This window comes from Miniopterus natalensis, chromosome 8, assembly GCF_054644295.1.
Source record: "Miniopterus natalensis isolate mMinNat1 chromosome 8, mMinNat1.hap1, whole genome shotgun sequence".
NCBI classification, from domain to species: Eukaryota; Metazoa; Chordata; class Mammalia; order Chiroptera; family Miniopteridae; genus Miniopterus; species Miniopterus natalensis.
This window is the reverse complement of record NC_142088.1, coordinates 3486173-3500584: the sequence shown is the minus strand read 5'-3', so window position 1 is coordinate 3500584 and position 14412 is coordinate 3486173. Positions and strand designations below refer to the sequence as shown.

At 46.9% G+C, this 14412-nt stretch overlaps 1 protein-coding gene across 2 annotated transcripts in view; it reads left to right on the top strand.

Annotated features, from left to right (window-relative positions):
* The first annotated feature begins 4790 nt into the window (after positions 1-4790).
* DGKD (diacylglycerol kinase delta) overlaps positions 4791-14412 on the top strand; it is an 82641-nt gene continuing 73019 nt past the window's right edge. Inside the window, exon 1 of one of the 2 annotated variants that reach the window (XM_087819508.1) lies at positions 4791-4964. In XM_087819508.1, the coding sequence (XP_087675634.1) occupies positions 4809-4964 (156 nt within the window). In that variant the 5' untranslated portion in view covers positions 4791-4808. The remainder of the gene's footprint in view (positions 4965-14412) is intronic. The other variant, XM_087819507.1, reaches the window with a different exon arrangement.

Genomic DNA, 14412 nt, shown 5'->3' with positions numbered 1-14412 from the left:
GTGACACCTGGGGTCAGGTCTCCAGCACCAAGAGCAGAGGCAGAGAGCTAGAAGGCACGGTGGGTTCCACACGCAGGAAGGTGCCCACCGCTGGGGTGGTTGTGCAGGGTTCCAGGTTCACCTGAGTCCTGGGGGCTGGGATTTAGACCCGAGGCCCCACCTGGGGACTTCGGACAAGCGTCCACATACACAAAGCGAGGTTTGAACTCGTGTGTTGAGTATGAAGCACTCTGATATTGACAAAGATGAATATTCATTTCTAGTGAAATAATAACAATAATGATGACAGGCAGAAGTCTGGGCCTTTAGCCTGTGGGTTTGCGGGATCAGATACAATTCCTTCTTTGTTTTTTCTCCCGTGCTAAGAGAACAGCATGTGACCCCTCCAGCCCATGCCCCTCTCTCTATACTCAGGAAAGGGATGGTCAGGGTGGCATGGTGCTCTGGAGATCTGAGCCCTTCCCCTGCTGCAAAGCCCAGAAGCCAGCTGCGGTTGGCTCCTGCTGGAGATCCTGGGCAAGCCAGGGACCTGGGAGTGTGCCAGGGAGTGCCCGGTGAGAGGACCAGCCTGCTGGTTCCTGCATTGCTTGACCCCAGGACATCCTAAGTCAGGGTGGATGTTAATAGGCCTGACCTTTGCAACTGTGTGGATGGGAGAGCCGGAGAGAAGAGCTGGAAGGCCAATCCCTGGAGACCAAAGGTCAGAACAGCCCTTGCCCTCCTGGTTATTTTGGTACCAAAATGTCTGACTTTTGGATTTCCAGGTGCTGGCTAGTTTATGGTCCGCCACTGGCCACCCTGGGAGGGCGTGGGAATAGGGAGTGAGCGGCTGGCCATCTCAAACCGGATATGGAACTGAGCCTGCACACGCATGGCGTTGTGTCTGCTGGTGTGCTCCCTGGTGTGAGGAGGCAGGATGTCCGTGTGTAGGTCGGATGCGTGGCCCAGGGTTTCCAGATAGGTGCCGTGGAAGAAACAGGGTACAAAGGAGTTGAGGGTGCAGCATGGAGACGGTGGTACTGAGAACTTGGGACAATGCTCTGCAACCACAACCAAAGGGCTGGAGAAATCAGGATCCCTGCTATTTACTGAGCATATCTGCCTTGGGCTGGGCACTTTCCATATCACATCTAAAAATCCCACCAATGCTGCAGGTCTGTACTCTCATTCCATCTGTTGGAGAGGGAAACTGCAGGTCAGAGAGATTATGTGCCTTACCCAAGGTCACACAGCTAGTGAGAGTCAGTCAAGATTTGAACTCTGGGGGAGATTAGCATTTATGATTCGACAACGGCTGCCCTTAAATTCTTTTTTTAAATTGAAGATTTTATTGAGGTAATTGTAGATTCACAGGCAGTTGTCTGTCCCCCGAGGGTAACATTCTGCAAAACTATAGTACACTGTCCCAACCAGGATACTGACATTGGTACAATCTACCCATCTTACTCGGATTTCCCCACTTTGCTTTGTACTTGTGTGTGTATGTGTCTGTATTTAGCTCTCTGCAGTTTTGTCACGTGTGTAGTTAACTTTTTAGAGTGTGTGTTTTCCCACTGCTTCAACATTTTTCATTTGCTCTCCTCCCAATCTCTTGTCACAGCCCTGACAGTTTAGTTTACTGATCCATGTGGGTGGGGAGTTGGGCACGTTTAGAAATGTCTGGGGGTGGTTCAGGTTGCCACCAAGCCTGGGGGGCCAGGGAAGCTGTATGTCACACCCAGTGAGGAAATGTCCTGCTCCATATGTCAATCGTAGCCCTAGTCCAGGGGAGGGTAAGACCAACCCCCCGGTTTCCAAGAGCTTAGCTTTTCTCCTCTAACAGAAAGGGTTCTTTTTGACAGGAGGTGCGTTTCTATGTTGGCAGGTCGAAAAGAAAGATTAGGCTGGGCGTGAAGTGTGTTATTACTGCCACCTTGATATGCCCTTAAGGTGGGGTAAACCCGGGGAGCAGCGTCTTGTCAGGGATGATTCACAGCGTGACTCATGCCATGAAGCGGCACCGGGAAGAATGTGCCCTTACAGGCCTGCCGCTCCGCGACATCTCCAAGGGAACCGCGCTCTGCCATCCCGCAGAACATAAAGGCTCCTTTGCTCATCAGAGAAACATCCCAGAGTTATGTGTCTCTGATTTAAGAACATAACAAAATTCTTACCAAGCCTAATAAGCTTTTAAAGATTACACATTTTATTTTCAAATAGTTTCAGATTTCTAGAAAAGTTGCCAAAGAGTACAGCGAGTTCCCCTACCCCGTCCCATTATTAGCATCTTACACTAGGAGGCTACGTTCGCTGCACTTAATGATTCAACACTGACGTATCATTATTAACTAAAGCCCATTCTTTACGCAGATTTCCTTAGTTTTTTCCCAATGTCCTTTTTCTGTTCCTGGATCCCACATGACATTTAATTGTCATATTTCTTTAGGCTCCTCTTGGCTGTGACAATTTCTTTTTTTTTCTCAATCCTCATCAGAGGATATTTTTTCCATTGCTTTTCAGAGAGAGTGGAAGAGAAAGAGAGAAACATTGATGTGAGAGAGACACATCGATTGGCTGCCTCCCGTATGCACTCCGACCAGGGCCGGGGATTGAGCCTGCAAACAAGATACATGCCGTTGGCTGGAATCAAACCCAGGACTCTTCAGTCCACAGGCTGATGCTCTAACTGACCAGGGCATGTGACAATTTCTATTACTTCTTCATAGTTGCAAATCTACTCCCATCCCAGCCACAGTGTCTGCCTCTTAACTCCGACTTACACTCACATTTATGCCTGTGACTTTTTGCCTCAAAAATGATGGATTCTAGAGCCCAGATTTCCCCTGAGCTTCTGACACATGTAGGCAATAGTACACTCAGGGACTTCAAACTCTGTTCAAAACCAAGTTCATCTCTTTCATCTCCTCTAGGCCTGCTCATGCTGAGTGGGGCATCATCTCCCTGGAAGCCCATTATCTGGGAGGCATCCCAACTAGTCCTGCTCCCTAACCTCCTAATAAGGAGCAGCTGGTCCAGGTTCAAGTCCTGCCTCTCTCACTCCTTTGGAGAGGAATCTGAGCCTTAGGTTGCGGAGTCTTCATCTCTAGAATGGGACCACTGAGCTTGCCTGTGGGGCTTGTGCGAGGACTAGACTTGCTGGTCAAGTGTCTGGCATGTGCTCAGTGGTTGACACACAGGTGCCCCCACTGTCTTCAAACATTGCAAAACTTCCTGTGATGAAAGAAATGTTCTATGGTTGTGCTGTCCATGTGGTAGCTTCTAAGCCACATGTGGCTACTGAGCACTGGAAATGTGGCCAGTATCACCGAGGAACTAAAAATTTAATTTTAATTAACTGAAATTAAAGTAGCCACATGCAGCTAGTGATTACAGCATTGGGCATCGCAGCTCAGTACGCCAGGGACCCTCGGCTTGTCCCAGAGTGGTCCTGCATTAGCCCCTGACATGCTCTGCCATGGCTGTGAGTGCATTTCCCTGGCCATGTCTCCATGCTATATGCTACTCTGTGGCCTCTGGGGGTCTTCATTTATTTTGCCTCTGGAAAGCACTGCCAAGGGCAGTGGGGGCCAGAGAAGGCAGACAGGCGGGCAGGCCAGGGGCCTCCGAGTCTCCAGCGGTACTTTGAAAGGGTATGGAGACACTTGTGCAGCCACCTAAGGATTTTCTCCTCTCAGGTGGCACCAAGCCCTTGTCAACTGCATGTTCCAAAGGGCAGCAGAAGCTCAACTGATTCATCTCCAGCTACACACTCCTCTGCTCCTCCAAGGGCAGGGCTCCAGCCACCCATCCTGCTTCTGCCTACAGATTCCTCCCCTCCTGAGTCCACTTCTCTATCTCTGCAGCCCCTCCCAAAAATCCAGGGTGGCTACCTGCCCTGATCAACGCACAGCCTGATCACAAGCCCCAGCTTTGTGACCCAGGACAGCCCTGGGCTTCCAGTGGCCCTCAGGGCTCTGCAGAAAAGACCAACCCCCTGATCAAGTTCACCAAGTCTAGTTTGACTTGCCTGACCCAGGCTTATCTCCTGGTGCTATTTTCCTCCCTTTAGGCTACAGCTTCCGCTTCTGCTTTTTTTTTTTTTTTTTTTTCCTGGAGACTTGTTCTTTCTCGTCTCCAGGCCTTGGCAAGATCTGGACTCCCTGCCTAGGGCACGGATCCCGGGATCCCCTACTGTTAATTAGGGATAATTCCTGCGGGCCTAGGGCACGGATCCCGGGGTCCCCTACTGTTAATTAGGGATAATTCCTGCGGGCCTAGGGCACGGATCCCGGGGCCCCCTACTGTTAATTAGGGATGACTCCTGCGGGCATTTTCCGGGAGCACCACTTTCCCCAGGAGCCTTCCCAGGTGGCATCGGCGCCCCAGAGGCCCGTGCAAGCAGCTGCCGCCCCCTCGCCTGCATTCGTGCGCGCCCCTTCCACCGCCCAGCTGCAGCCCTGCAGCCCGCCAGGCGCCAGACGCCGCTGTAGGTGCTGGAGACGCCGCGCGGGGCAAGAGGACGCGGCCCCGCGCCTCCTGAAGGTCACTTACTTCTGGAAGGGGAAGGTTAAAGATGAAAAAAAAGTGAGCACAGGCACCGAAAACACACAGACTGCGTGCTAGGAAGACACGCGGAGGCTAAGACCCGGGCCCCGGACCCCGCGGGCGGGGGCGACGTGCTCCGAGCGCTGCCTGCGAGGGACGCGGGGGGGCGGAGCCAGAGGCCGCCCAGGCCAGGCCCCGCCCCCCGCCCCGCCCCGCCGTCCAGGCCCCGCCCCCGCCCGCCCCGGCCCCGCCCCCCGCCGCTGTGCGCGCGCTGGCCGGGCAGCATGGCGGCGGCGGCGGGCCCCCCTCCGCCGGGTTCCCCGCAGCCGCCTCCGCCGCCGCCGCCCGAGGAGTCGTCGGACAGCGAGCCCGAGGCGGAGCCCGGGTCTCCGCAGAAGCTCATCCGCAAGGTGTCCACGTCGGGCCAGATCCGCCAGAAGGTGAGACGCGGCGGCGGCCCGGGCGCGCGCCCCTCGCGCCGAGGCAGCCCCGTGAGGCCCGCGGCTCGGCCGGAGCGGCCGCCCAGGCCCGACCCAGCCCAGGGTCCAGCTGCCGGGGCGGAGCGCGCCCCGCCGGGTAACGGGCTGGGCTCCCGGCCGCGCGCCGGGCTGAGCGTGCGTCCGGGCGGCGGCGGCGGCGGCGGGCACCCCGGGCCGGGGCGCAGGTGGGCGCCGCGCGGGGCCGAGCGCCGAGGCCGGGCGCCCGCCGCGGTGGGCTGAGGGAAGCCCAGCGCCGCGAGGAAACTGAGGCCTAGAGGCCGGCGGGGGGCGGCGCGAGCGCCCCGCGAGCCCCGCGTCCTGCCCGCTTCTGAGCCCAGGTCCGGGCATTCCGCGCTGGGTGCCCTGCGGGCTCACCTGTGGGTCTCCTCAGAAACCCAGCTGGCCGCAGGTGTGGGGCCCGTCCCTTCACTCGTGTGCGTTGTCGTGCCCGACGGCGGAGCGCCGCGCACCGCCCCCTCCGTCCTCGGGAAGGCGGGCGCTGGGGGCTCACCCGCTGGGCACCTAGGTCTCCATGGAGAACTCTGGAGACGCCAAATACGAGCTGCAGGAAGACGCGTTTCCTTTCTGCAGGGGGAAAGTTGCACCCTTTGTTTTCCCACGGCCGTTCCCGGGGAGAACTGGTGCGGTGTGTGCCGTCGGCGGCCTCCTCGGGCAGGTGGCCGGACAGGTGGCCGGGGCGGCGGGCCTGTGGGCAGCCGGGGCACGTCCAGCTGGCACCGCCTCGCATCCTGCTGCAGTGCGCTGTGCGCTTTTCCTCCCGGGCCGGTGAAGTTCAGCTGTTACTTTTACCGTGGGAGCCATTTCCTTCATTATCTTCCGCCGGCTTCGGATGCCCGTGGGGGGTAGTCTTGAGCCCTAACTCGCTACAAACAGGTTTATTGGGCAGTGCTCCGGGTAAGTTGTTCAGCAAATAGGTATTGAACACCTCTTTTGTTCGAGGCATAACCGTGATGATTATAATGATAGCAAGTCTTAGGCTCTTACTGTGTGGCACGCACTTTGCTTGGGTTAACTTTGCAGCACTTGACGTGGGTTAACTCATTTAGTCCTGGTGATCACTCCTGGAGCTGGGTGTTATCCATCTTCTCCATCTTATGGAATTGGAAATCGAGGTAGGGAAGTTAGGTGACTTGCACAGGGTGTCACAGGTAGTAAATGTGGACCTGGATCTGAACCATGGTCCAGATACCAAGATGGGAGGCGGTGTCTCCATCCAGGGGTTCGCAGTCTGTCCGAGAGGGACACCTGTGTAGGTGACTGTATGACACAGCAAGTGCTGTGGAAGGGAACCCAGTTACCCTGGGAGGCAGAGATAAAGAGTTCCCCTTTAAGGTGGGACCTTAAGGGAAGCAATGTGCCAGGCAGAATGGGGAAGGAAGGGCTTTCCACAGAGTTTACTGTTGCATCTAAAGGTTTAGGGACACCTGGGGATGGTCAGAAGATGAGTGCATCAGGTTGAGAGGAATTAGAAAGAGGCTGGAAAGGTAGATTTTAAAGGGCTAGCCTGGGATTGGATTTTTGGCCTTGGGCAAGAGGGAGCCGTGGAAGGTGATTCAAAGCATAGGAGTGGCCAGGTCTGATAGGTTTTTAGGAAGATCTCCAAGTAACCCTAAAGGGTATTGATGGGAGATGCTCTCTCCTGCTGATTGGTCCTCCAGCATGTTATGTGCCTAGTGTAGGGGTAGCTCATGTGCTTTACAAGTGTGATTAAGATTTGATCTCTCAGAGATCCTAGTGTTTGTCCAGAATTCTGTTCTTTAGGAAATGAGTCTTCCCCCCCTCCAAAACAAACAAACAAACAAAAACAAAACAATAGTAGCTGCTATACCAGCTGTTTTGATTGAGGAGTGATGGATAGAGTGTTAAAAATACACCCTGAGGACTTGAGTTTCTGAATACAGTTACATCTGCTGTACAAATAGCTTAAAGCTGGTTTTTCTTTGGAGTTGTTAGTGATTGTCAGAATGTGGGAAATGTGAGGTTTACTGTGTATGCATTAGCCCCTCCTCCCCTTTTTAAGCAGATAAGCCATTCAGAAAATTCCTCTGGCATATGGGGTGCATAAGATAAATATCCAGAATGGTATGGGGTATCTTTCTGGGTCCACACAAACAAATTGAACCCCCTTCAGTATTTAAAACAGAGGGAGTTTAATGTGTGGGCAGACTCTCATAGGTGATGAAGAATTGAGAATGCAGACAGCGGCAGCGAGGCAACCCTGAGATGAGGCAACCCTAAGCTGGAGAACAAAGGGGGGAGGTGGCTTGGCTGACACCAGGAGCTACTGCCACCTCCCCGGAGACTGGAACCACCCTAAGTTGTCTGGAAGGGGCTGGAGCCTGGGGAGGACACAGCTGCTGCTGGAGACTTACCCCATCCCTGCTGCTGCTTGGGAAACCCAGCCTGTGGAGACCAGCCTCTCCGTGTGGAATAGAGCAGAAGAGAAATGGAACTGAGGACACGCTGGCCCAGGACCAGAGCTGTATGTCTGTCAAGTTTTGAAATATTAGTCCAGTAAGCTAGAGCTGCCTTAATGGGAAAAGAAAAGGAAGTATCTTAGGATGTGCTTCTCAAATTTGAATGTGCAGCAGAGACATCCCCTGGGGATCTTGTTAAAATGCAGATTCTGGATGAGTAGGTCGGGTGGGGCCTGAGATTCTGCATTTCTAATCAGTTCCCAGGAGATGCTGCAGCTGCTGGTCCAGGCTTTGAGAAACAAGACCTTATGACACATGTGTAAAGAGTAGCCTTTCCAAACTCCAAATCTTTATGAGTTTCTTTTAAAACTCTTCCCCAAGTCTTCAGCATACTGAAAATTTGATGTGTGCAGATTTGGGAAGGTTGGTTGTTAGTTTAGCATTTCATGCCTGTCTGATATTTTTTACATGTTCCAGTTTCCCCAGCAAACAATTCATTTGTATTTCCTAATGATAGGACACAATCATGATTCTGTAGGACTATATAGCTGGAGTAGAGAGAAGAATATGGGGCTAGTACCCTGGTAGATTAATTCACCAGCACATTATAAGGTATTACAAAATTTGAGTAAAAGCAGTGTAATTCTGTGTAGCTTATCAGTTAAGGCAGAGTTTAATTTATTTAAAAGTTTTTAAAAAGTTAGCATTTTTGGCTTTGTGCATAAAAGTGCTTATATTCCTGATTTCAGATTTAAACAAAGCATTTTTTCCATTGTGAAATGAAGACTAATAGAAGTTATGTAAAAGTTTCAAGTTGTAAAAGACTTAAAAAAATGACAGCTTTATTAAGACATAATTCACATACCACACAGTTCACTCATTTAAAGTGTATAGTTCAGTGATTTTCAGTATCTTCACAATAGTGCAACCATCACCACAATCAATGTTAGAACATTTTCATCACCCGGAAGAAACCCCATAACCATTAGCAGTCACTCCCCATTTCCTCCCAACTCTCAGCTTTAGGCAACTGTTAACCTGCTTTCTGTCTTAAGGGCTTGCCAATTCTGGACATTTCATATACGGAGAAAGTGCAGTTGGTGCCTTTTGTGTCCGGCTTCTCTCACCTAGAATAATGCATTTGAAGTTCATCCATGTTGTAGCATGTGCCAGTACTTTCCCCCTTTTTATTGCTGAGTAATATTCCATTGTATGGATATATTACATTTTACTCTTATCAGTTGATGGGTATTGGGGTTATTTCCACTTTTCGGCTGTTCTGGATAATGCTGCTATGAACATTCGTGTACAAGTTTTGTATGGACATATGTTTCATTTCTGTTGGGTATGTATACCTAGGAGTGGATTTGCTGGGTCATATGGTCACTTTGTACTTAACCTTTGAGAAACTGCCAGACTGTTTTCCAAAGTGGCTGCACCATTTTACATTTCTACCAGCAGTGTCGGAGGGTTCCAGTCTCTTCACATCCTCAGTGACTGTCTTTTTGATGATAGCCGTCCTAGTGGGTGTGAAGTGATGTAGAAGGTTTTCAAAGCTGATGTGTAGTGGTATTTAATAGCCTAAACTTTGATGTAAGATGCAGTTGATTCACATCCTGCCTCCTGCTTATGAGACATGAAATCACAGACAAATTTCTAAACTTCTCTTAAGACTTGGTTTCCTTATCTGTAAACAGGGTAAATCTTAGTTATTGGGTTGGCAGTAGTGACAATAAATGTTAGCTCTGTATTCCTGAGCCTCAATTCCCATATCTGCAAAATAGAAATGTTAATCTCAGATCCGTAAAATAGAAATGATGATTTTTCATAGAATTAAATGAGGTCATCCATGTACAACACTTAGCATAGTGCCTCGCACATCATAAGCATTCAGTCATGGGTTGCTTTATGATTGTTTCTGTCTTTAGTAGCTATCTCCCTGAACCTGTCCTTACCCAGCTCAAGCTGATCTGGGTGAGTCTCCATTTCTGTCAGCTGGAGGAATGAATAAAAATGAGTCTGGCAGACAATTAGCAATGAAGATCTTTTTTAAAAAATTGCCAATTTATTGAATACTAGTGGAAATACCATGGGCCAGGCATTATTCTCCTTATTTCACAGATCTAGTTTAACTTAGTAAACATTGGAGACCTTAGGCCTTGGCTGGGTGGCTCAGTTGGTTAGCACATTGAGCCAGTACGCCAAGGTTGCAGGTTCAATCCCCGGTCAGGGCACACATACAAAAATCAACTAATGAATGCATAAATAAGTGGAACAACAAATTGATGTTTCTTTCTCTCGCTCTTCTGCTTTCCCTTCTTCTCTCTCTCTAAATCAATAAAAAACAACATTGGAGACATTAAAATTGTGAAGGAACTTGGGGTGTCTTACTGAACAACAACAAAAACACTCCTAGAGCTAATAGTCTGAAGACAAGACAGACTTTAATAAAATAATCACACCCCTCCCTGGTGGCTCAGTGGTTAGAGCGTCAGCCCTCATACTGAAAGATCGAGGGTTCGATTCAGGTGCCCCTCGTCTGGGTACGTGGGGCTCAGTCTCATGGAAGGCATCCAGTGGGTGTGTCTCTCTCACATAGATGTTTCTCTCTCTCCCCCCGCTTCTCCCTTCCTTCCATTTTCCCTAGAAATTGATAGAGAAAATGTCCTCAGGTGAGGATTAAAAAAAATAATAATTACATTTAATGTGCAGTTGTGGCAGTGATGAGTGCTACACAGGAGAGGGCTGGGGGCTTTGGGAGGCTACAGTGGGTGAATTTGACTTGATACTCAGGGAGATATGGAAAGGGCTTCTTAAGGGAGGGACTGTTTGGCTCAATCTGAAAGATGGGTAGGAAAGAGTGACTTCCGGTAGTGGTGGGCTGAGCAACTGATTAAGCCATTCTTCCAGGCACCGTCTGCTAGTAGGAGAGAGCTAATAAAATAATGCAGAATTTCAAGGCTAGGATCTGTGCAAGTGAGCATGACATTTGGGGCTGCTTTTTAAAACCTTGGGGTCAGTAGTAGGACCTATAGTGGGAATAGTGTTCCCTCGAAATTGACCCAGAACCTCAGAATGTGACCTTATTTGGAAATAGGGCTTTGCAGATATAATTAGTTAAGGATCTTGAGATGAAATCATCCTTGATATAGGGTGGACCATGAATCTAATGTCTGGTGTCTTTATAAGAGAAAGGGGAGGGGGAGTTGGACACAGAGAAGAAGGCCATGTGAAAACAGAGCCAGAGATTTGAGTCCTGCCACCACAAACTGAGACCCAGTGGGGCCTCTGGAAGGAGGTAATGGATGGAATCTCCCTTGGGTCCTTTAGGCCCTCCTGACACCTTGATTTCAGACTTCTGGCCGTCGGCATCATGAGGCAACACATCTCTGTTGGTTTCGCCTCTCATCCTGTGGTACTTGGTTACGGGGCAGCACAGGAAATTAATAGAGGGCCATATACTGACTCTGAAAGGGAAGCTGAGAGGCTGAGCTCTGCAAGGCTGTCAGAAATGCCTTGGAGGTGGGGTGAAGCTGAGGTATCAGCGTTTGCCAAAGGGCAGCAGTCCTGGGTGAACTTCTTAATTTGGGTTGGGATCCCCAAAGCCACTTCCAAGGAATGAGGTTGAACCAGAAGTAGGATTTCCAAAGGACTGCAGTCCTGCTTCAAGCTGTGTCCCATCTCTGAAATTAGATAAAGCTCATCCCAGAGAGCTATAGTCTCCAGGCTTCTAACAAGCCACTTTAATCCTCTGTAGAAGAGATAACTTCATCCAGCCCTCCAGTTATTTCCACAAGCCCTGTTATAAATTCAGTGTTGTGGGCACAATATAAACCAGACAAACAGGGAGGGAGGGAGGCAAGGCTACATGAGTAACCAATACAAACAACAGACTATAAAGACGGACTAATAGGGGCTCCAGATATCAGATGCAGACTTTAAAACAATATGCGTCTCAGAATCCTTGACTAAATACATCTACAAAGACCCCACTTCCAAATAAAGAGGAGATAAAGACCAGATTGAGAATTTTGGCAGAGAGCTAGAAACTAAAAGAGAACCAAACGAAAAATTTAAAACTAAAAAATGTAATAATCAAAGCTAAATTCTCAAAGGAATGGTAGATTAGACACAGCTGAAGAAAGAACTTAGTGGCCCAGAAGATAGCTCAGAATACTCACATGAAAGCCTGGAAACATTAAAAAAATGGAGAAATTAGAAGACACGGTAGGAATCAGAGATAACAGTGAGAAGGTCTAACTTGTGTTTAATTGTCATCTCAGAAAGAGGAGAGAGAAGATTGGGCTGAAGCAATACTTGAAAAGATAATGCCTGAGAATTTCCCACAACTTTAAGGCACCATCCACAGATTCCATAGCCCCATGAGCACTATGAAAACGACAGCCAGTCACTTCTTAATGTAACTGCTGAAAACCATAGATGAGAAGGAGACTTGCGAGCATCTGGAGACAGATTATCCTCAAAAGCGCAACAGTTAGATCTACAGCTGTGTTCTTAACAGAAACCGTGGAAAACAGAAGTCAACTGAAGTTAAGTTCTGAAAGAAACTGACCGCCAATCAGGAATTCTTTACTCACCAAAGAAATCCTTCATAAAGACATTTTCAAAAAACAAAAACAGTTGTCATTTTTTGTGAGCACATCCACACTAAGGGAAACACTAAGGGGTGTTTTTTCTTTGTTTTTGGCTGAAGGAAAATGATGTCTGGGGAAAGGTTAGGGTTGGAGGAAGAATGAAGGACAAATTGTAGCTACGTGGTAGAGAACGAATGATGATTGCCTGTAAAAATTAATTATGGCTTTGGGTTTAACATATCTACATTAAAATGTATAATGGTGGCACATAAGTCAGAAGGAGGTAAATGGAATAAAACTGTTTTAAGATCCTTGCATTTCCTGGAAAAAGAAAAAAGAACCATTAATGTTAGACAAGTCTCAGGTACATGTAATCTGTATGACAGCCACTAAATTGTGAAAGACTGTATGATATAAAAACTAAAAGGCAAGAAAAATGGAATAATAAATTCTAAATCTAAAAGAAGGCAAGAAAGGCGAGAAAAGGGAACATTGAATAAGTGGAACAAGTAGAAAGCAAACTGTAAGTTGATAGACTTAAATCTCAATATATCAGTAATCACATTAAATGTAAGTGGACTTGAATGCTCTAAAGAAAAGACAGAGCTTGTCAGACAGGTAAGAAAACAAAACCCGACTCCGCTATTTAAAAGAGGCATTTAAAACAGAAGGCTATCACCCGGCCGGGCGTGGCTCAGCGGTTGAGCATTGACCTAGGATCCAGGCTATCGGGGTTTGATTCCTGGTCAGGGCACATGCCCGTGTTGAGGGCTCGATCAATGACTCTCTCATCATTGATGTTTCTATCTCTCTCTCTCCCCTCCTGTCCTCTCTCGGAAATCAATAAAGATATATTAAAAAAAAAACACAAAAAACTAAAACAAAAGGATATCTATCAAATGATCGAAAGTAAAAGAGTGGAAAAAAATACTATGCTGCACACGCTAACCTAAAGAAAGTTGATGTAGCTATTTTTGTATCAGATAAAATAGGCTTTGAAGGCAAAATATATTATTAGAGATAAAGATATACTGATAAATGATAAATGGTTTATTTCAGGTATAATTAAAATCTGTATGCACTTAATGTAACTTGAAAATATGTAAAAATATGTAAAAGAAAAATTAATACAACTGTAATGGAAATAAATCCACAGTCATAGTGGGAAATTTTAACATACTTGTCTCAGCTGCTACTATGATATGCAAACCAAAAAAATTGTAAAAATATAAAAGAATTGAGCAGTGTAGGTATTAATCTTGACCTAATGGACATATATAGAACACTGTACTTAGCAATTGCAGAATCAAATTATTTTCAAATGCACAAGGCACATTTGTCAGAATTCACTATATGCTGGCCACAAGGTGATTCTCAACAAATTTAAAAGAGTTGAAATTATATAGACTGTATTCTCTAACAATAGTGGAATTAAGCTAGAAATTAATAAAATGAAAATTCCCATGTGTCTGGAAATTTGAAATTTGCTTTTAGCTAACTTATGAGTCAAAGCTAGAAAACATTTTGAATCATGTTTAGAGGGAAGTTTATGGCTTTAAATGTATTAGAAAAGAAGACATGCTGAAAATCTGTGGACTAGGCACATATTAGAAGAATAGCAACACATTAAATTCAAAAAAGATAGAATGGAGGAAGTAATGAAGAACAGCATTTAATGAAATGAAAAACGTTAGAAAGGATTGATAAAGGCAAAAATTGACTTGAAAAATCTGATAAAGTTGACACTGCAGCAGGAGTAATTAAGAAAAAATAGAGAAGGCAAATAATGTTAGGAATGCAAAGGCGGGACATCATTGAAGGTCCTACAGACATTAAAAAGAATCAAAAGCTATTACAAACAACTTTTACAAGTAAAATTGAAAATTTAGAAAAAGTGTACAGATTCCTAGAAAAACAAAACTGGCACAAGAAATAGAAAATGCAAATTGTTTTATAACTATTAAAGATATTGAATCCACAATTTAAAATCTTCCAATAGACCCAGTTGACTTTTCCAGTGAATTCTAAGCATGTAAGGAAGAAATAATGCCAGTTTTACATGAATGCTTCCAGGAAATAGTAAAAGAGGGAACACCTTCTATTTATGAGATCAACAAAACTTGAATAGTATAAAACCTGATAAGGTCATTACAAGAAAGGAAGATTACAGTCCAATATAACTAATGAACATAGGTGGAAATTTCCTAAACAGAATGTATGATCATCTCAATAGATGCAAAAAACCCCAAACATTTTGATAAAATTTAGCGTTCATATTCAAATTGGAATAGGGAGAGTATCAGCAGACTTTTTCTGTAAAGGGCCCAGATAGTACATATTTAAGGCTTTGTGGGACACACACATTTCCTGTGGCAA